Source organism: Glycine soja, chromosome 11, assembly GCF_004193775.1.
Source record: "Glycine soja cultivar W05 chromosome 11, ASM419377v2, whole genome shotgun sequence".
Taxonomy (NCBI): Eukaryota; Viridiplantae; Streptophyta; class Magnoliopsida; order Fabales; family Fabaceae; genus Glycine; species Glycine soja.
Genome location: NC_041012.1, coordinates 4,913,485 through 4,932,797, shown reverse-complemented (window position 1 = coordinate 4,932,797; position 19,313 = coordinate 4,913,485). Strand labels below are relative to the sequence as shown.

The 19,313-nt window shown below is 31.5% G+C and overlaps 1 protein-coding gene and 1 pseudogene across 1 annotated transcript; both read left to right on the top strand.

The window, feature by feature from the left end:
• The first annotated feature begins 1,846 nt into the window (after positions 1 to 1,846).
• On the top strand, positions 1,847 to 6,609 carry LOC114377371 (annotated as a pseudogene).
• A 3,729-nt stretch (positions 6,610 to 10,338) lies between these two features.
• On the top strand, positions 10,339 to 17,262 carry LOC114377370 (aminopeptidase P1-like). Its single transcript, XM_028335847.1, has 16 exons — positions 10,339 to 10,492; positions 10,659 to 10,722; positions 11,058 to 11,197; positions 11,610 to 11,894; positions 12,049 to 12,171; positions 12,529 to 12,840; positions 12,947 to 13,033; positions 13,216 to 13,283; positions 13,650 to 13,716; positions 14,547 to 14,681; positions 14,799 to 14,879; positions 15,472 to 15,526; positions 15,643 to 15,747; positions 15,867 to 15,938; positions 16,133 to 16,257; positions 16,838 to 17,262. Exons 1-16 carry the CDS (start codon positions 10,400 to 10,402, stop codon positions 16,997 to 16,999), a joined length of 1,974 nt encoding a protein of 657 aa, XP_028191648.1. The 5' UTR covers positions 10,339 to 10,399; the 3' UTR covers positions 17,000 to 17,262.
• Positions 17,263 to 19,313: the final 2,051 nt, after the last annotated feature.

The following is a 19,313-nucleotide window of genomic DNA, read 5'->3' as shown; positions in this document are numbered from 1 at the left end:
GGTAGCGCCCCTGACGCGGGCGTGTCTGGTAGCGCCCTGCTGCTGGGCGCGACTGGTAGTGCCCAGCGCGTGGGCGCGACTGGTAGTGCCCCTGACGCGGGCACGACCCAGGCGTGTATTTTTTAAATATATTTTAATAAATTAAGCTAATTAACGATTAAATAATTTAAAAAAATATTTGTCATTTAATTAAGTTTTCTAATTTACGACGAAACTCAATTAAATTGTCATTTAATTAAGTTTTCTATGGTATAATATGAATTTTATAACTTTATAAAATATGAAATTTCCAAGTTATGATCTTTTGTTTCTTAAAAAAAAAATAAAAAAGTTATGATCTTTTGGAACTTTATAGCATATGACAGATGACTCATTGAATTGATAATAAAACATTGATTCAGTACGTTGGTTTAGTTTAAACGTCTCTTAACATTAAAAAAAAAAAAGAAATTAGATTTAGACCCACTAAAAAATACATTTTCTCCCAGACTCAACGGAACTGAGAAGGGGGCGTGTATTTTTTTTTTAATTTAAATGTTTAATTTTGTTAAAATACAATTTTTGTTCCTCTATTCTCTTATATTTGTACTTTTAGTCCCATTATTTTTTAATGGAGATATTTTATTTTTTACTTTTAAAAAATCAACAATTTTAATTTTTGTGATCAATTTTAAATGTTGACATAAGTATTTTATAAACCTTAAGTGATAACTATTTATTTATTATGTACATGTCAAATATTTTATTAAATTATTTAATCGTTAATCAGCTTAATTTATTAAAATATATTTAAAAAATACATAGGCGCCTGGGTCGTGCCCGCGTCAGGGGCACTACCAGTCGCGCCCAGCGGCAGGGCACTACCAGACGTGCCCGTGTCAGGGGCGCTACCCTGCTGCTGCCTCGTGCGCCGCGCTGTGCCACGTGTCGCGTGCTCCATGGAAGCGCCTTCCTGGGGGCGCTTTGTAATAAAAAAACAGACCCCCTAGGTAAATAATTGCAAAACAGCCCCTATTTGGTAAATAAAATGTAAAAGTGACCCTTTTTTGTGTTTTTGCCTGGAAGGGCACCCCCTAGGGCACTATAATGGGGTTAGAATAGCAACTGCCACAATGTAGGTCCTGTATGTAAATTGTAAGCCGATCAGAGTTACTTATTAGTTATTACTTGTCAAAACTCAAAAGTGAAACCTGCACTGTACGTGGCGGCGAGACTGAGAAAACAGAACAAAACACATTTTCTGCGTTGATGTCTTTTATATTTCTCCGACAAAATAATTGCTCAGTAGCAAGATATTTATCTATGACTTTAATAGTTGTACAGTGTAAAATAATCTGATCTAATGTGGGCCTGGATTGGTGGTGTATACGGCATAATCATTCTTAATATAATCCGATGAAAGTTACTTGTTGTGAGAAAACAGAGCAATACAAAATGGAAGACACCTTTCTACGTTGAGGTCTTTGATGCTTTCTCACTCTCCGCACTTAGCAATTTTGGGTCATATAAATGAGTTAGAGTCAATATTTTATTAGTCAAAATATTAAATGATTTTATCAATATAAAATTATGGCAAGGAAATATATGTTATGAAACACTAACTCTATATATTACAAGAGAAAATTTATAGAAAATAAAATAAAGCTCTCTACATTTAGAAGCATTTAGTTTCGATTGAGTATGGAATACAACGGGTTTCATTCATAGTAATTTCTCTCCATATGGATAGAAAACACGTGGGTAGAATTGATGATCAACTGATAGAATCAAATTAGGTTGATTGATTGAATCCCTACAACAGCTTGATGTCTTGGTCGTGCCCTCTGAAGATTATCACCGGGTACATCATCGTTTCTGCTTGATCCCTGTAATATTATTTGATCCAAAGTGTTTACATTTTTCAACTCTGTTCTCTTATCTACGATGCTATTTGCACTTTGCAGGGTGAATATGTGTCTGCACGAGACAGGCGCCGCGAATTCGTTTCCGGCTTCACTGGAAGCTGTAGCATCCATCAGTTTAAGGTTTATATATTGCCTCCTCTTCTCGTGTTTTACTGCAATTTTTTCAACGTCTTGCGCATTAACTGATTGACTCTTGAGGTAGTAAGAATTGTTTCTATAAATTTGGAAAAAAATTGTTTCAACATTCCTTGTGTATTTCAAACATGATGAAATCAGCCAGGTTCCTTTTTGTGTTCGTATTTTCATTTTTTTTTAAATGGAATTCAGGCTTGGCGCTTATAAGAAAGAATGAAGCACTACTGTGGATGGATGGACGATATTTTTTCCAGGCTGGACAAGAACTTAGTGCTGAGTGGAAGCTAATGCGAATTGGTGAAGATCCTGCTGTAGATATCTGGATGGCCGATGTGAGTGTCCTGCTTGTGAATAGCATTCTTGGTTAATGGTTAATTTATTATCATTGTTGAGTAATAAAACAACTACCAAAATTTTATCTTATAATTTCTGGCCTGACCAAATCATAATATTTCAGTTTGGATCAAGAATCACTCTGTCTACATCTCATCATTATTGATATGTTTGTTCACGAGTAGCTTCTCCTTGTTCAGAAAGAGCTGACTGAGTTTGTACTTGCCATAGCACCGTTAATATATTAAACAGAGAAAAGAAGGGTTTTAAAGAGAAAATAGGAAGAGGAAGAAAGATGATGTGAACACTCAAGAAGATAGTAACAATACTGTTTGAAATTTTAAAAGCCATGTTTATAAAGCCAAAGCCTATAAACTCTTATGAATGAGGATAATGTACTAGATTAGACTTGCTACGTCCATGAATTGCTTCTAAGTGATCCATTTTTTATTCATGTCGTATGATAAGACTGTATCTGTGATTTTTTTGTGGTATATATGTACTAATGAGTCATTTTCTTTCACTAGAACTTGCCAAAAGAAGCATCCATTGGGGTTGACCCTTGGTGCATTTCGATTGATACTGCTCAAAGATGGGAGGTGTGCTTTTGCCAAAAGGCATCAGAAGCTGGTTCAAACCACAAAAGATTTGGTAGATGAAGTTTGGATAAATTGCCTACTGGCAGAAATTAATGCAGTAATTGTACATCCACTGAATTTTGCAGGTCGATCTGTTGCAGATAAGTTGAAAGATGTGAGAAAAAAGCCTGTACAGGAGCAAGCCCAGGACTCCATTTTTTCGTTTTTTCGGATGGTAAATATTTCTCGGAACATGGAGTGTGAATCAAATCCATATTTGAATTGAAATTGAGATACTGATGCAAGTTCTTCCCTTCTGAATCAGGTATATTCATATCTGAAAGAGGTTCACAATAAGTTTTTTCAAAATGGACTATTTGTCCCTCTGTTAGAGGTGTTCCAGAAATGTCTAGGGATAATTTTCACAGCAATTGATGAAGTAAGTGCATCCTCTTGATAACTCTTCCTTTTAATTTCTTTTCCATTGACCCAAATGTTCTGAGTTTGAGGACACTTTCTCCCGCACTTGTTCATCCTTTTCAAGATTATTTTCTTTATTTTTTCACTTTTTCTTCAATAACGTGGCTACTGGCTACAATACAGGTTGCATGGTTGTATAATATTCGTGGAAGTGATGTGGCCTACTGTTCTATTGTTCATGCATTTTCCATTGTGGCATCCAATTCTGCTTTCATTTATGTGGACATGCGAAAGGTTTCTGTTGAGGTCAGTTTGAGTACTGTCCGTCTCATTAGCTATGAATGTATTCCTGACCAGGTTAAAAAATCACAATTTAAATTGCAAATTGTCAAGCTAATTTTTTAATCGGGAATCGTCAATCATAAATTATATTGGATCTTAAGATTTAGACACAATGGAAAATAGTTTGAAATATATCATATAAAGGATGTATAGTGTTCAATGTATTAAAATAGAAATTGACTAAATAACTCAACAATAAGTCTCACAACACGAAGTCATTAGTCATAACTGAGTGTGTGAAGCCTCAACATCAGAAGAATGAAAACAAACCCATGGAACAGCCAAATAGACTGTACAGACTAAGTGAGTGATTATGTGAAACCCTTGTTTTAGAAGATTGAAAATAAAGCAGTGGAATAATGAAATAGGGTGCATTCAAATTCAATATTTCTCCTCCATGTTCATTTCATTAAATAGTTTAAATTTATCTGACTGTTCAATTTCTTTGACGAGAATCAGTGAAAGAAAAGCAAACAAGAAAAAATAACAAATTGTTGAATCGTGCAATTTGTATTGTTCTGATTCATCATTGGATGATTAACAGTCATCTGCAGTTCATCACATGATATGAATTGTTGGCTTATCGAACTGTAACAACGATGTTCCAGATTTATTTTGCATATCTGTGAACAGTGGACTAATTGTAGAAGTGTATTATATGATTATATCAGATTACTAAATGTATATATGGTACCAAAAATATGATAACAATTCTTTGCTTGCCCTTGTTTATTTATATAATCTAGTAAAGAATGATAGGATTTCAGAAGGCTCAATACTACTCATGTTAACCACCCATGAGATTAAGAAAGATATTTTCAGAGAGTATTACTTTGGCTCATGATTTATTTATCCTGATATTGTGAGGGGAAATTTTAGAGATATAAAACTCATAGAAAATTGTGTTTAATGCCAGGTACAAGCTTATTTGTTGGAGAATGGAATTGAAATTTGAGAGTATACAGCTGTAAGCTCTGATGTGACATTGCTTGCAACTGATGAGCTTGATACCGTATCTACTGCCAAGGTTGATTTAGCTGAAACAGAGGTCAGAAAAATTACCAGTGAAACTGATAAGAGTGTAAATGGTGAACATAAAGCAGAAGAAAATAGTAATGACCTCGTCTGGGCTGATCCGAAAAAATGCTGTTATGCACTCTATGCGAAGTTGAACCCTGACAAAGTTCTCTTGCAGCAATCACCTTTGGCCCTTGCGAAAGCTTTGAAGGTTGTATCCCTTGTATGCAGTTAATTAAATAAAAAAATTATATCTTTAAATTGCCCCCCCAATTTTCTTCACTTGAAACTTAGCTTATTTTTTTTATTACTCCAATACTTTTAGAACTCAGTTGAATTGGATGGGTTAAAAAAGGCACATATTCGGGATGGTGCAGCGGTCGTGCAATATCTTGTCTGGCTGGATAAGAAGGTTTGCATTTGGATCTTATGTCTAAAGAATAAGTTTTTTTTGGATGAGGGCAGCCATATTTTTCATTCTGTTCTCTCTAAATTTTTATATTTTTATTTTTCATTTTAATGTACATAAAATGCAACATGCTCTGATTTCTGAGGTGCAAGATAATGATACAAAAGCTTGGTTCAATGTGCAGATGCAGGATATTTATGGAGCTTCTGGTTACTTTTTGGAGAAGGATTCTGTGAAAAAGGAGAAACATTTGTAAGTTTCTTCTCAATTTGGAGTTGTCCTCACCTTAACATGCTTATTATAATATACCTTTGTGGAAGTTGGGAAAAGGTTGGCAAGTTGGTTTTAATTGCTTATTAAAATCGAGAAGGATTCTGCGTTTGCAGTTGAAAAGTTAATAACTTATGTTGGTTCAGCGTAATTTATTTAGTGTCTTCCGTGTCCTTATTATTTACTGTAATCTAGATTTTAGATGTTATTGGGATGGCCAGTCCTTCAAATTACTATGCATCATATATCAATATTCTGTTGCATATTTGAGGGTGTACGGTGTTAAATTGTCTGTTCAGCATCACTGCATCGGCTCTTTTTCTTTTCCCTAATATTGTAAATGTGACTTGAGAAAGTTCCAATATATTCTTGAGTTCATGTTTGCTATATGTTATCTGTGGTCCATATTACATCTTGATTGCCAAGTACCAACCTATTGAATTTTCAGTTATAATGTGTTATGTGTGAATGATATTTAAATTCAAAGGGTGGTTAAATAAAGTTCCAGGTAATATGCAGAACTTCTCTTTTTGTGAGGATTCAGTAGAGCAAGAGAACAAAGTTTTCAGTCCTTCCTATTCATTTGGAGGATGTTCTTTTATATTAATAAAATAACTGTATGCTCTAGAAGACAAGCAAATAAGCCAAAAATGAATGTGTAATTTATAGTGTATGCTGCAGTCTGAAATGCAAAGATATCACATATCACATATTCTTTACATTTTCAGAAACAGATTTTATTACGCCTCATGATGGAAATTAGAATGGTCTCTTAGATAACACTGCTTGCAAAGCAATATTGGAAACTGACCAAGTTTTGTGCTTTTTATTGCAGTTGGAAGGCAATCACTCAGCTGGCAAATCATGGAATGCTTTTTGTTCCTGCTGGCAAATTGCTAAGTATATGGCTGTAGTAGTCAAGAAGCTCGCCCAGTCATGACAGTGGTTTTTTTTATCAGTAGTCATGAACTCATGATGTTGTTTTGATGGAAACTGAAAGGGGAGCAGTTATGACAGTTATGTGTAGAAAATAACTGTTTTGGAAATCAGTTCTGTATTAGAAATTGCAGGTGGTAGTTATGTGTAGAAAATAATAGCCGGTGGTTATGTATTAGGAGTATATATCTGATAGTATGTTGTGTAAATAGAATAAGAATGATGTTTGAAAATTTTAATTGAGGAAGAATTTCACGTAAGTAAATAAAGCAAATAATTTCGACAACAAAAAAAGGCAATATGTTGACCAGATGCTATCAAACCCAATCATAGCCTAACACCTTCACCACTCGAGATCCTAACAGCTATTGGCGCTAAAATAAATTAAGCCAATTATGTATCATTTTTACAGTAATTTATTTTCTTTAAAACTTTACTTACATTTCAGTTGTTATAGCCCCTCTTTTAAATTTAGTTGCTTACAGTCTTTTCTTTACATTTGAAGTGGCACTCTCTTATTCATTCTTTTTGATATTTTTCTTGATTAAAATTTATTAGAAATTACAAATTAAAATAGATCACATTTTTTATTTAATGATTTATCTTCTAATTAAAAAATTATTATCAAGGAAAGTGTTATTAGTATTTCTTTTATCATAATTCATTTATCACATTTCACTTATGAGTTTTGTAACAACTATAATCAATCACACAACTACTGTAAAGCTTTATGGAGTAAAGTGGAAACTCGTATTAAGAAACATAATTCCTTCCTCGGGAGAATTATTTAACGAGAAACACCGAGTTCATTAGCTGTTTCATGCGACTTTAGAACCAACAACGACACATAAAGCTTGTACTGATGCAAGGCACCAATTCATGACCATAAATCGATGGCAACAAACACCCACAAATAAAGGGATTTAGTTAATGCCCACCTTTCACACATAATCACTCGGGAAAACACCACCCTTCCTTAATAAGAATCCTACAATTAACCTTAACGAGAAAAAAGTTAAAAAGGTATACATTATCTAATTCTACACACTTTTTATTTTTATAAAACACTGACTTGAGCGTCAACATCTTTATGAATACCCTGCCAGAGTTCGACTCATAGTAGATCATCATAAATATTGAATTTCGCTTCAAATACTTTTTAACCTTAGGCTATAATGCTAAACAAGTATTACCTTCAAATTCAAATCATAATTTATTTTAAGTCATAATATTTTCTATTATTTTTAAATTAAATTAAATTAATTATTATTGTTATGAGTATGCTATTATTTTTAAATTTAAATTAAATTCTAATCTATTTTAAGTTCTATTAAATATTATTGTATTTAAAAGATCATTATTACAATATATTCAAATTTAAGTTAAATAAAATATTATTTTTATATTAATTTAATTCATTAAAAATATGATAGATGATTTTAATTATATAATTAAATAGTTATATAAATAATATTTACTCATACGCTTAATAGGTTAAAATACCATATTTAAAATAATTAAAAATAGTAAATAGAGCATATTGAAGATCTGATATTCTTTTTGGGTACAGATATTATACTTTTATAATAATTATAATATTTTATTTTAAAAAACTGACATTAATAAAACTGTAAAAATAATTTTTCTTTAAAAAAAAACACAAATGGGTAATATCATAGGAATCCGTTGTGGGCCTGGATAGGAGGTGCATACGGCATAATCATTCTATTTCTATATATAAGCTAGATAAGAGTTGCTTGTGGTGACTCAAAAATGTAAGTGGCTAGACTGAGAACACAGAACAAAACAAAATCAAGAGAAAGAAAATGGAAGACACGCTTTTTGCATTGAGGTCTTTCATTTTTTATCTATGATACAAAACCTTTATATTTATCCGACAAAATAGTTGCTATGCAGCAAGATATTTTTTTTATAAGTTTAACGGCTATGTAATTTTTTTTTATCATATTATTGTATGAAGTATCTGATCAGTCTTCATTGAAAAATTTAACTAATTACCTCTGGTGGAATATTCCTCTCTAAATCATATTTTTTTTCATATTTGAAGGGACTGTATTTATTACTTATTATATACTAATCATAAATTATCAGCTTAATGTCACTTTTACTAAATTATATATCACACTTCTTCTTATTTGATACATTAAGTTTTAAAAATTTCATTTTAATCCTTTATGTTTTTTAAATACATTATTTTGGTTATTTTTTAAATTTAAAAGCTAATAAAACACTAATGTTTCTAACAAAAAATTAAAAAAAAAAAATCAAAACAATGCATTTTAAAAACATAAAGAATTAGAATGAAACTTTTAAAACTTAATATATCATAATAGATTAAAAATGATATTAAGCCTAAATTATTATTAATATAATTTTTAATAATTATTATAAAAATTAATAGTGGTATGTTATTGAATCATAATATAAAATAATGCATAACATCTTTTTTATGCAATAAAAAACATTTTTTATATCATTATTATTTAATTCATAAAAAATTAGAATAAAGGCTAAGTTTAGAAGGGTGTATTGGATTAAGATTTTAAAATTTTCTCCTATCATATTTACAAACAACATATATACTTGTAATCATACCAAACAAAGAACATGCTCAACAATTATTTTAAATCTCATTTATACATTTATCCATTTATACATAAGTTAATTTCTCATGCTCATTAAAATTATATATTTCTCATGTTTATATATATTTACGTTCATTTATATCTATAAACATACAATCAAGATGTCTCAATTGTAAATTCATAATTGAAAAGATCTTTCATATCACATGTTTCGAGACATGTTGTCTGTTGATCAAAAGAGTAAAAGAAACTATGATAAAGGATTATGTATGATGAAAAAAATGTTAATTAACAAACAAAAAAAGTCTCATAAAATCTCAAAAATTTGAATGAGATTGTTTGATATGTATTGTTTATTAAGAATTCTCATAAAATTTATCATAAGAAAAAATTCATAGAAATTTATATATTTTTTAACATTAATTTTTAAGTTATGAAGAATAATATCAACATATTTTATTAATTTCTTTAAAATATCCTAATTATTTTGATTGAATATTAGAGACTTATTTCCATCATTTAAAAATCTTAACCGAATATCTAAAAAAATCTGCAGAAAAAAGTTTTTTCTTTTAAAATGCTAAAATCCTTTAAAATCTTAATTGAGTATGCCCTTAATTTTCAAACGTGATCATTTCGGTTGATTGTTCCTCGAAAGCACTCTTTGCATTATATGAGATAGGTATTATAATTAAAATACAATATTCTATTAAATAATTTTGAATTATTTTATACTAATCATTTTTTTATAATTTTAATCAATCAATTAAAATACTATATAAACACTATAAACCTTTTATAAACTTTCATCCAATTATTCATATGTTGAATTTTATTTAAACCTGCTCTTCAATTTATTCATTTTATTATTATTATTAAAACCGGAAACTTAGACGGTTTTGCAGTTTCAACATAAAGTAACGTGTATTTAATTAAACCTATGGAACAAACTAATGTTAAAACAAAAAACGGCAAATATTAGTAAAAATAAGTCTGATGAATAATTAAAAAATATATAATATTAATTATTTTAAATTTTTTCAATTACTTGTTAGATTTACATGATTTTTATCATGTTTGTAAACTTTTTTTTGTTTGAACATCAAATGAGTTCTAAATAAGTATAATGTAATAAATTTTATATATTAAATCAATAAAGTAAAAAACGATAATGAACCAAATTAATCCAAATTAAAAAATATAAGACCAATCTCATTTTACAACAACAAAAGGAAAAATGAATAATAAGAATAAAATAAAAGATAAAAAATTTAATTGAAAAAACTTATATTAATAAAACTGTAAAAATAAAATTAGAAAAAAAAGAAAGAAAATGAGCATTAATTAACACATGGCAGGAATCTGTATATAAACCGATCGTAGTTACTTGCTGTGACTCAAAAAAAAAAAAACCCGAGTAAGGAGACTGAGAAAACAGAACTATACAAAATGGAAGATACACTTTCTGCGTTGAGGTCTTTGATGCTTTCTCAGTCTCCACCGCTTGATGCCTTAGTTGTTCCTTCTGAAGATTATCACCAGGTACATCATCCTTTCTGCATCATCCCTCTAATAGTATTATTAGATCCAGCGTCTTCACTTTTTTTTTTCTTTCAATTTTCAGCTCTTTTCTCTAATCCCGTCGATCTTTATTTTCTAACTTGATATCTCTTCTGCGATGCTATTTGTATTTATTTTCACTTTGCAGAGCGAATATGTGTCCGCACGAGACAAGCGCCGCGAATTCGTTTCCGGCTTCACTGGAAGTGCCGGTTTGTTACTAGCTTCAAATATTTCCTTGATGCATTTTCCGTTTTGGTTTGCTTCTTTATTATTGTAGCATCCATCGGTTTAGGGTTTAAGTTACCTCCTGTTTCGGCGTTTTCCTGCAATTGTTTCAATTCAACATATCGCGTATTAAGTATTCAACTGATTGGTTCCCGCGGAAGTAAGAATTGTTTCTATAATTTTGAAAAAGAATTGCGGTTTCTTGTTGTTTGCTATACAGCTATGCCGTGGGTGGTCTTTGTGTATTTCAAACATGATGAAATCAGCTAGGTGTGTCTTTTTGCGTTCGTTTTTTCATTTTTTGTTAAATGGAATTCAGGCTTGGCACTTATAACAAAGAATGAAGCACTGCTGTGGACGGATGGACGATATTTTTTGCAGGCTGAGCAAGAACTTAGTGCTCAGTGGAAGCTTATGCGTATTGGTGAAGATCCTGCTGTAGATATCTGGATGGCCGATGTGAGTGACCTGCTTGTGAATAGCATTCTTTCATATTATCATTGATGAATATATTAAAACAACTGCCACAACTTTAGCTTATAATTTTTTAAAAAAAATATGGTTTTCTCTGTTTGGCCTCACCAAAGTATATAATATTTCAGAGGAAGAAAGACAACGTGGACCCTCTAGAAGATAGAAAAACAAAAAATAGGAATTATACTGTTAGAAATTTTCGATACCATGTTTATAAAGCCAAAATCTAAACTTTCTCTATGAATGAAGATAATATACTAGATTTGTCTTGCTACATCCTTGAATTGAATTGCTTCTGGCTCCGACTGATCCATTTTCTATCCATGTCTCATGATAAGACTATATGTGTGATTTTACTGCGGTACATCTGTACTAATGAGTAATTTCCTTTCGCCAGAATTTGCCAAAAGAGGCATCCATTGGGGTTGACCCTTGGTGCATTTCAATTGATACTGCTCAAAGATGGGAGCGTGCTTTTGCCGAAAAACAGCAAAAGCTGGTTCCAACCTCAAAAAATTTGGTGGATGAAGTTTGGATAAATCGCCCACAGCCACAGATTAATGCTGTTATCGTACATCCACTGAAATTTGCAGGTCGCTCTGTCGCAGACAAGTTGAAAGATTTGAGAAAAAAGCTTGTACATGAGCAAGCCCGCGGGATAATTTTCACAGCACTTGATGAAGTAAGATCATCCTCTATATAACTCTTCCTTTTAATTTCTTTTCCCTTGACACAAATTTTCTGAGTTTGAGGCTACTTTCTGCCGCCCTTGTTCATTTTTAAGATAGCTTTCTTTATTTTTTCACTTCATTTCCAATAACCTGACTACAATACAGGTTGCATGGTTGTATAATATTCGTGGAAGTGATGTGGCCTACTGTCCTGTTGTTCATGCATTTGCTATTGTGACATCCAATTCTGCTTTCATTTATGTGGACAAACGAAAGGTTTCTGTTGAGGTCAGTTCGAGTAATGTTAATGTCTGTCTCATCAGCTATGAATGTATTCCAGACCAAGTTATTAAAAGACAATTTAAATTGTGTATATGATGCCCAAAACATATAACAATTCTTTTGCCCTTGTTTATTTATATAATCTAGTAAAGAATGATAGGATTTCAAAGGCTCAATACTACACATCTTAACCAATCAAAACATTTGTTTCATGCTCAAGTTAAATCAAAATTTTATTTACATTGGAAGATTACGAAAGATCTTTTCAGAGAGTATTACTTTGGCTTGTGATCTATTTATCCTGATATTGGGAGGGGAAAATTTGGAGCTACAGAAGTCAATGAAAATTGTGTGTTGTGCCAGGTACAAGCTCATTTAGTGGAGAATGGAATTGAAATTCGAGAGTATACAGCTGTAAGCTCTGATACGACATTGCTTGCAACTGATGAGCTTGATTCTGTATCTACCGCCAAGGTTGCTTTAGCTGAAACAGAGGTCAGAAAAATTCCCAATGAAACTGCTAAGCATGCAAATGGTGAACATCAAGCAGAAGAAAATAGTAATGACCTCATATGGGCTGATCCAGGTTCATGCTGTTATGCACTGTATGCAAAGTTGAACCCTGATACAGTTCTCTTGCATCAATCACCTTTGGCCCTTGCGAAAGCTTTAAAGGTTGTATGCAGTTAATTTAATAATATATATATATATATCTTTGAATTTTTTCCCATTTTCATCTCTTGAAACTTAGCTTATTTTTTTATTACTCCAATACTTTTAGAACTCGGTGGAATTGGACGGGTTAAAGAAGGCACATATTCGGGATGGTGCAGCGGTCGTGCAGTATCTTGTCTGGCTGGATAAGAAGGTTTGCATTTGGATCTTATGTCTAAAGAATTTTTATTTTTTTGGATGAGGACAGCCATATTTTTCATTATGTTCTCTCTAAATTTTTATCTTTTTATTTTTCATTTTAATCTACATAAAATGCAACATGCTCTGATTTCTGACGTGTAAGATAATGATGCAAAAGCTTGCTTCAATGTGCAGATGCAGGATATTTTGGGAGCTTCTGGTTACTTTTTGGAGAACGATTCTGTGAAAAAGGAGAAACATTTGTAAGTTTCTTCTCAATTTTGAGCTGTCCTCATCTTAACACGCTTATTAAATTTACCTCTGGGCAAGTTGGGAAAAGGTTGGCAAGTTGGTTTTAATTGTTAACAAGGGGAAATCATGACAGTGAGATGAAACTTCCCTCCATAAAGCTTTTGAAAATTTTAACATATCCTTTATCAGAATGTTGTCAAGGTGAAATAGGAGTTATTTTGACCTTTGTTAAGTAACCGTGCATGATGCTTTTAAAGATTACTGAAAATTTAGAGTCTGGGCTTATTTTTCACAGAAATTAGCACCATATGTATCAGTGAAAAGCTTAATCATATGGTGTACCTAATAGTTTTTTTTTTTTTTACAAACATTGGCAGGCAGTCTTTGAAATTGACTGAGGTGACTGTAAGTGACCAGCTTGAAGGTTTTCGAGCATCAAAAGAGGTAGAGCTAACTGAACAATTAAGTATATATTTGGATAAGCTTTTCTTAGAAAAAAAATTTGCTCAAGAAAAAAAAGTGGTGCTTCCAAAGATTTTGGCTTCTGGGATAGGCAGTGGGGAATAATTGTTTTCAGCTTTCCTAAAAGGTTGATATTAAAAGTTGTTAAAGCTTTTCTTTATAGAAAAAAACTTTCATTAAGAACACAATATTTAGTTATTAGACATTGCAGAGGTGGCATTACCTGTAATGTAGGTATTTTTGTTTTGAAATTAATTATCGTAATTTGTCAGGAAAAGACTAAATTATGCACGATTTTGTTCCTTAGTGTGCTGTTTGATCGGAATAGATTCATTATTGATCAGAACAGTTACCTATTGTTCCTGGAATTCTAACTTAAAATGTGCATCTTCCTTGCCCTTAACACTTTTCAAAATTTTGTTATAGACTTGTTATTCTCTATGATCCTCCCTAGAATCTAATCATCCATTGCATGCTTGCTTGAGTAGTGACCGACCTTTCCAGATGTTGTTTACAGTGTTTCTGTAGATTCTTCTGTAGATTCTGCATATAAGGTGGACTTTAAATGTTTTTGGCTGTTTGGTATGTTATATGTACGAAGGCCATGATGTTAAGGAGGGATCACATTTTTTATTTGCTACTTCATCTGGCCGATCAAAAAAATAAAAACAATTGACTGCATTTTCTTGAGCACATAATGTTATGAATGAAAATGAGGAAAACTGTTTCTTGCCTATAAACTTAAAGTATATGTTTGTTGAAGAGAGTATGCTAGCCTATGTTCAATCCTAAGTTTTTCATCCTGTTTTCAGCATTTCAGAGGATTGAGTTTCCCCACTATTTCTTCAGTTGGCCCAAATGCAGCTATAATTCATTATTCTCCAAAGGCAGAAACATGTGCTGAACTTGATCCAGACAAAATTTATCTTTTTGATTCTGGAGCCCAGGTCTGTCTAATTTTTAACAGTTTACAGCATTGACTTTTATAATGAATTATGTTGTTTTCATGTTTTGCATTCATGACCTTCACCTCTGTATATTGACAACTGGTGGTGTCTCTGAAGTATCTAGATGGAACAACAGATATTACACGAACAGTTCATTTTGGTAAACCTTCGACTCACGAAAAAGCGTGTTATACAGCAGTATGTGCCTTTCTTTTCTTTTTTTACAAGTTAATTAGTTTCAAAACTATACTATGAATCATATGCACATGGTTTGGTTTGCTGGAAATATAAAGAAAGGAAATAGGGTAAAAATACCAAATTTCCACTATTTGTTTGAGATGGAAAAATACTAAGTTATAATGGTGTGAGATGTCTGCTGAGTGGCTAACACTGTTATAGCAGCAAACTAGGACCAATCTATATACATTTTTTATGTAGGGAACAAAGTATAGTATTTTTTTTCTTCATACAGGGACCAAAACAGAATGGGGTACCAATTTTTAATTTACCGATCATTTAATATCCAAGTTTCTTTCTCTTGATAGAAAGTGGATTGATATAGGGATAAAATTTCAAAATTATTCTTTTTCCTTTGTTAGATTTTTTTGGGAAGGGAAGTGCTTTATTAATGTTTAATACTATCTTATAAATACAAATAAAGCTACTTGCCTATTAGTCAGCGACCAGAACACACGATCATGTTCAGTAATCATCCCACTTCCCTGTTTTTATTTCTTATTATCTAAAGGGCTTTATATTAAGTTTGCTTGATTTGCTAAACTTTGTGCAGGTCCTAAAGGGTCACATTGCTCTTGGAAATGCTAGATTTCCCAATGGGACAAATGGTATAAACAAAATAGGACAAATTTATGTGTCAAATTCTGCGAATATAATTGAGCTAGTCTCCGTTTCACATAAAAGAACTTGGCTGTTTTTTCTTATTTCTTTCAATTTCTTTTAGGGCATTCTCTTGATATTCTTGCTCGAATTCCTTTGTGGAAGGATGGTCTTGATTATCGACATGGTACTGGTCATGGAATTGGGTCCTATTTGAATGTTCATGAAGGTATTGAGGAACTATCACTATTTCTTTATTGCTTATTTTGATTCTATATTCAAGCCTTTTCCTTTTTCCTAAGTCAGTACAAAATAAAAATTAAGATTTATATAATATAAATTGTGCAGGACCTCACTTAATCAGTTTCAGACCACAGGCTCGAAATGTACCATTGCAATCTTCCATGACTGTTACAGATGGTTAGTATCATTTTATCGTAGTAGACCATGAAATTGTGATTACCACGTTATTTCTCTGTTATTATTAATTTTGTATTTGATTTGATTGTTCTGAATCAGTTTCTATTTATTTACTGGTCATTTTAAAGACCACAAATGTTCGATTGTACTTGAATGCAATTGTTATGAATGATGCATTGAAATTGGTTTTTCAGAACCTGGTTACTATGAGGATGGAGAGTTTGGGATAAGATTGGAGAATGTGCTTATTGTCAAAGAGGCTGGTACAAATTTCAATTTTGGTGATAGAGGTTACTTATCTTTTGAACACATTACCTGGGTAAGTTCTAATATGTTTATTAGTTTGTCTTAGTTTATTTCCATGGGATGTTTATTTTGAATATGTAAAAAGCTTTTGCACTTCACTCAATTAATTCAACTCATGTTGACGAAGTTGTCTAGAAGCCAACTGAACTAAAGTGGCTTTGGAGCAGGTTTATAGTTTTTGTTGACTTATTATTAGTTTTATTATTACTATTATTTTAAGATGTTTGTAATAGAAATCTCTTTATTAACTAATGTATTACACTTAGTTACTGTCAAAAAACTTTATTATACTTGGTTCTATCAAAATTTCTTTTGATGTTTAGAACTCTGCAACATATTTTCATTTTCCTTTTAAATTTATATTAGTGCTTAGTCAACTGTCAAGTTTAGTGCATCGGCATATATTTCATGAATGTTGATTATGACCTGTTTTAGGCTGGTAGTTTATGACCTTTGCTGTTGTATTACTATCAATATAAAATTGGAGAAATTTCTTTGATTATAGTGTTATTTAAATCATTCAACTGTCGCTCACTGACAATAGAATACTAATTCTTATGGCATTTAATAAGTGCTTGATGTTTCTCGTCCAGGCACCATATCAGACCAAGTTGATTGACCTGAACCTTCTATGTCCTGAGGAGATAGATTGGCTGAACTCGTATCACTCCACATGCAGAGATATTCTAGCGCCATATTTGAATGAAGTTGAAAATGCATGGCTGAAAAAAGCCACTGAACCCGTAGGTGCATGAGCTGTGTTTGGATTTGAAAAGTTAATAACTTACGTTGGTTCAGCGTAATTTTAGTGTCTTCCGTATCCTTTTACTGTAATATCAATATTCTGCTGCATCATATTTGAGGGCGTGTACAACGTTAAATTGTCTATCCGTACGGCATCACTGCGTGCATCAGCTCTTTTTCTTTTCCCTAATATTGTTTATAAATAAGATGGATCTTGTACCTAAAAATGATGAACCACTAGTACAAATGAAACTTGAAAGTGTTCGAAATTTAATTCTTAGGTACTTTGATTGACGGTTCGTAATTGGATTTAACCATTTTTATGTGGAATCGTGGTATTGTTTAAACGAATAGGTTTTCCCGGCATAGAGAGCATTTGCTCAGGCCGATCCGGCATGGATATAGCGTGGGTTCTGGACAAAAAGCAGCAATAATAATAACAATAACACTAGAGAAACATGATAGCATGAATTAATTACATTAAAAACTAAAAGTAACATATTTTTCATTAAGTTTTAACAAGTATAAGAAATCAAATCAAATATATTATGATGCTCGGTCTAAGTTTTAACAATACACAATAATATTCATTAACAATAATAAATTTATATCTAGAATAATAAAAATGATAAATAAAATTCCAAATGACATTGCATTAAGTATTTTTATTGAAAATATTTTTTTTGCATGAAAACTTCCTTAACCCGTTGCCAACTAGATTTAAATCAGTTTTCTTGATTTATGAGAAATGTGATAAAATTAATTTATTAAATTATAAGTATTCGATAAAATTAACTGTTAAAATAATTAAAAAGTATAAAATGACTGAAAAATAATAAAATTATGATTTATTTAAAAAGAAAAAATAAGAATTTTAATAAATATATGAAGGATAAAAAAAAGGAAAAAAAATTATAAAAGTCAATAAAATAAGTTTTTTAATTAGTAAAAAAAATTATAAATTAGCTAAGATATCTTGTGTAACATAATCTTACATTGATTTTATTTAAGTTAGTTTTCTAGATCGGATGTACCAGTGACATGTCTAGTTTATCTTTTTTTCATTAAATTTTATCAAGATCATTTTATATATATTTACTTTAATTATATGAGATGAATAAATTTTCACTTTTTATAATAAACAATTATAATCATATAATTTACATATTGAATTTGATGCGTTTAATACACAAACTACAGTTTTAGTATATATATATAAACAATTAGATTTTAAAAAATTAGATGGTGAAGATAATAAGTAATTCTAAAAAAGTTACTCTTAAAATAAGTAGAACCCTCTTTTATATATATATACTTTAAATTCCCATAGTGTAAATTCTTATAAAAAATTAATTTGAATATTTCACAATTTCAAATTTGAACTAGAATATATACAAGTCTTATCAATTAGTATAGATTAAATATATAAATATGTTATCAGATTTAACGTTCAAATCATGAAAATCTTGTTTTAATTTTCAAAAGAAATCGGTTATAAGGGTTGAGTACACATACGTATACATTAGGTTATTAGATTATGGGATTCACAATTTGGGGCATGCATGCATTCATGAGGATGATGTATCGTGCTCGCTACGATGATGATGCAGTTCTCCCTGGTGACCTCATTGTGGAAATTCTGTCATGGCTTCCGGTGAAATTGCTTTTGCGATTCAGATGCGTTTGAAAATCTTGGAACTCTCTCATCCTTGATCCTTATTTTGTGAAACTGCACCTTCAAAGATCATCACGTAACATTAACATCCTATTCACGTTCTTAAATCCCAGCTTGGTCCATTGATGATGATGATGGTGCTGGTGTCTTCCCATTGAAGCAGAAGTACCACGTCATTGGGGTCTGTAAGGGATTGGTCTGTTTGATCGCTAAAACTCGTGAAGACTCTACGACTTTCTCGGTCCGATTTTACAATTCGGCTACAAGGTTAAGATCCAAAAAATCGCCACGCATAAAAATAGGTTCTAAGAATGTAATGGGCTTTGGCTATGATGATTCGAGTGACACTTACAAAGTGGTGGCAATTCCGAACTTGAAATAAAAAATCTTGGACTCTGTTGAATAAGGTTTAGTTATGAGCATCTTAAAATTTCTCATTGGATATTGATGTATGGGAACCGCGAGGTCATGCTGATGGGCGACAAATCAGAGTTGGAACTTGTTCTGTATAGTGGGAGGGATGATAAAGTAAAGCCTATGATGTTGGTGGCAAACATATCAGAGTGGGAACATGTTCTGTTACTTCTGTGTAATGTGACAAGTAATTATGTTCAAAGCTTGGTTTTGCCTTATCATGTTTGAGCTGTTCT

Excerpts from the sequence above, each read along its gene's own strand:
- LOC114377370 (XM_028335847.1), top strand. The coding sequence starts at position 10,400 with ATGGAAGATACACTTTCTGCGTTGAGGTCTTTGATGCTTTCTCAGTCT. Across the intron at positions 12,172-12,528 it reads AACGAAAGGTTTCTGTTGAG|GTACAAGCTCATTTAGTGGA; the intron begins GTCAGTTCGAGT and ends GTGTTGTGCCAG. Across the intron at positions 15,527-15,642 it reads ATTTCCCAATGGGACAAATG|GGCATTCTCTTGATATTCTT; the intron begins GTATAAACAAAA and ends AATTTCTTTTAG.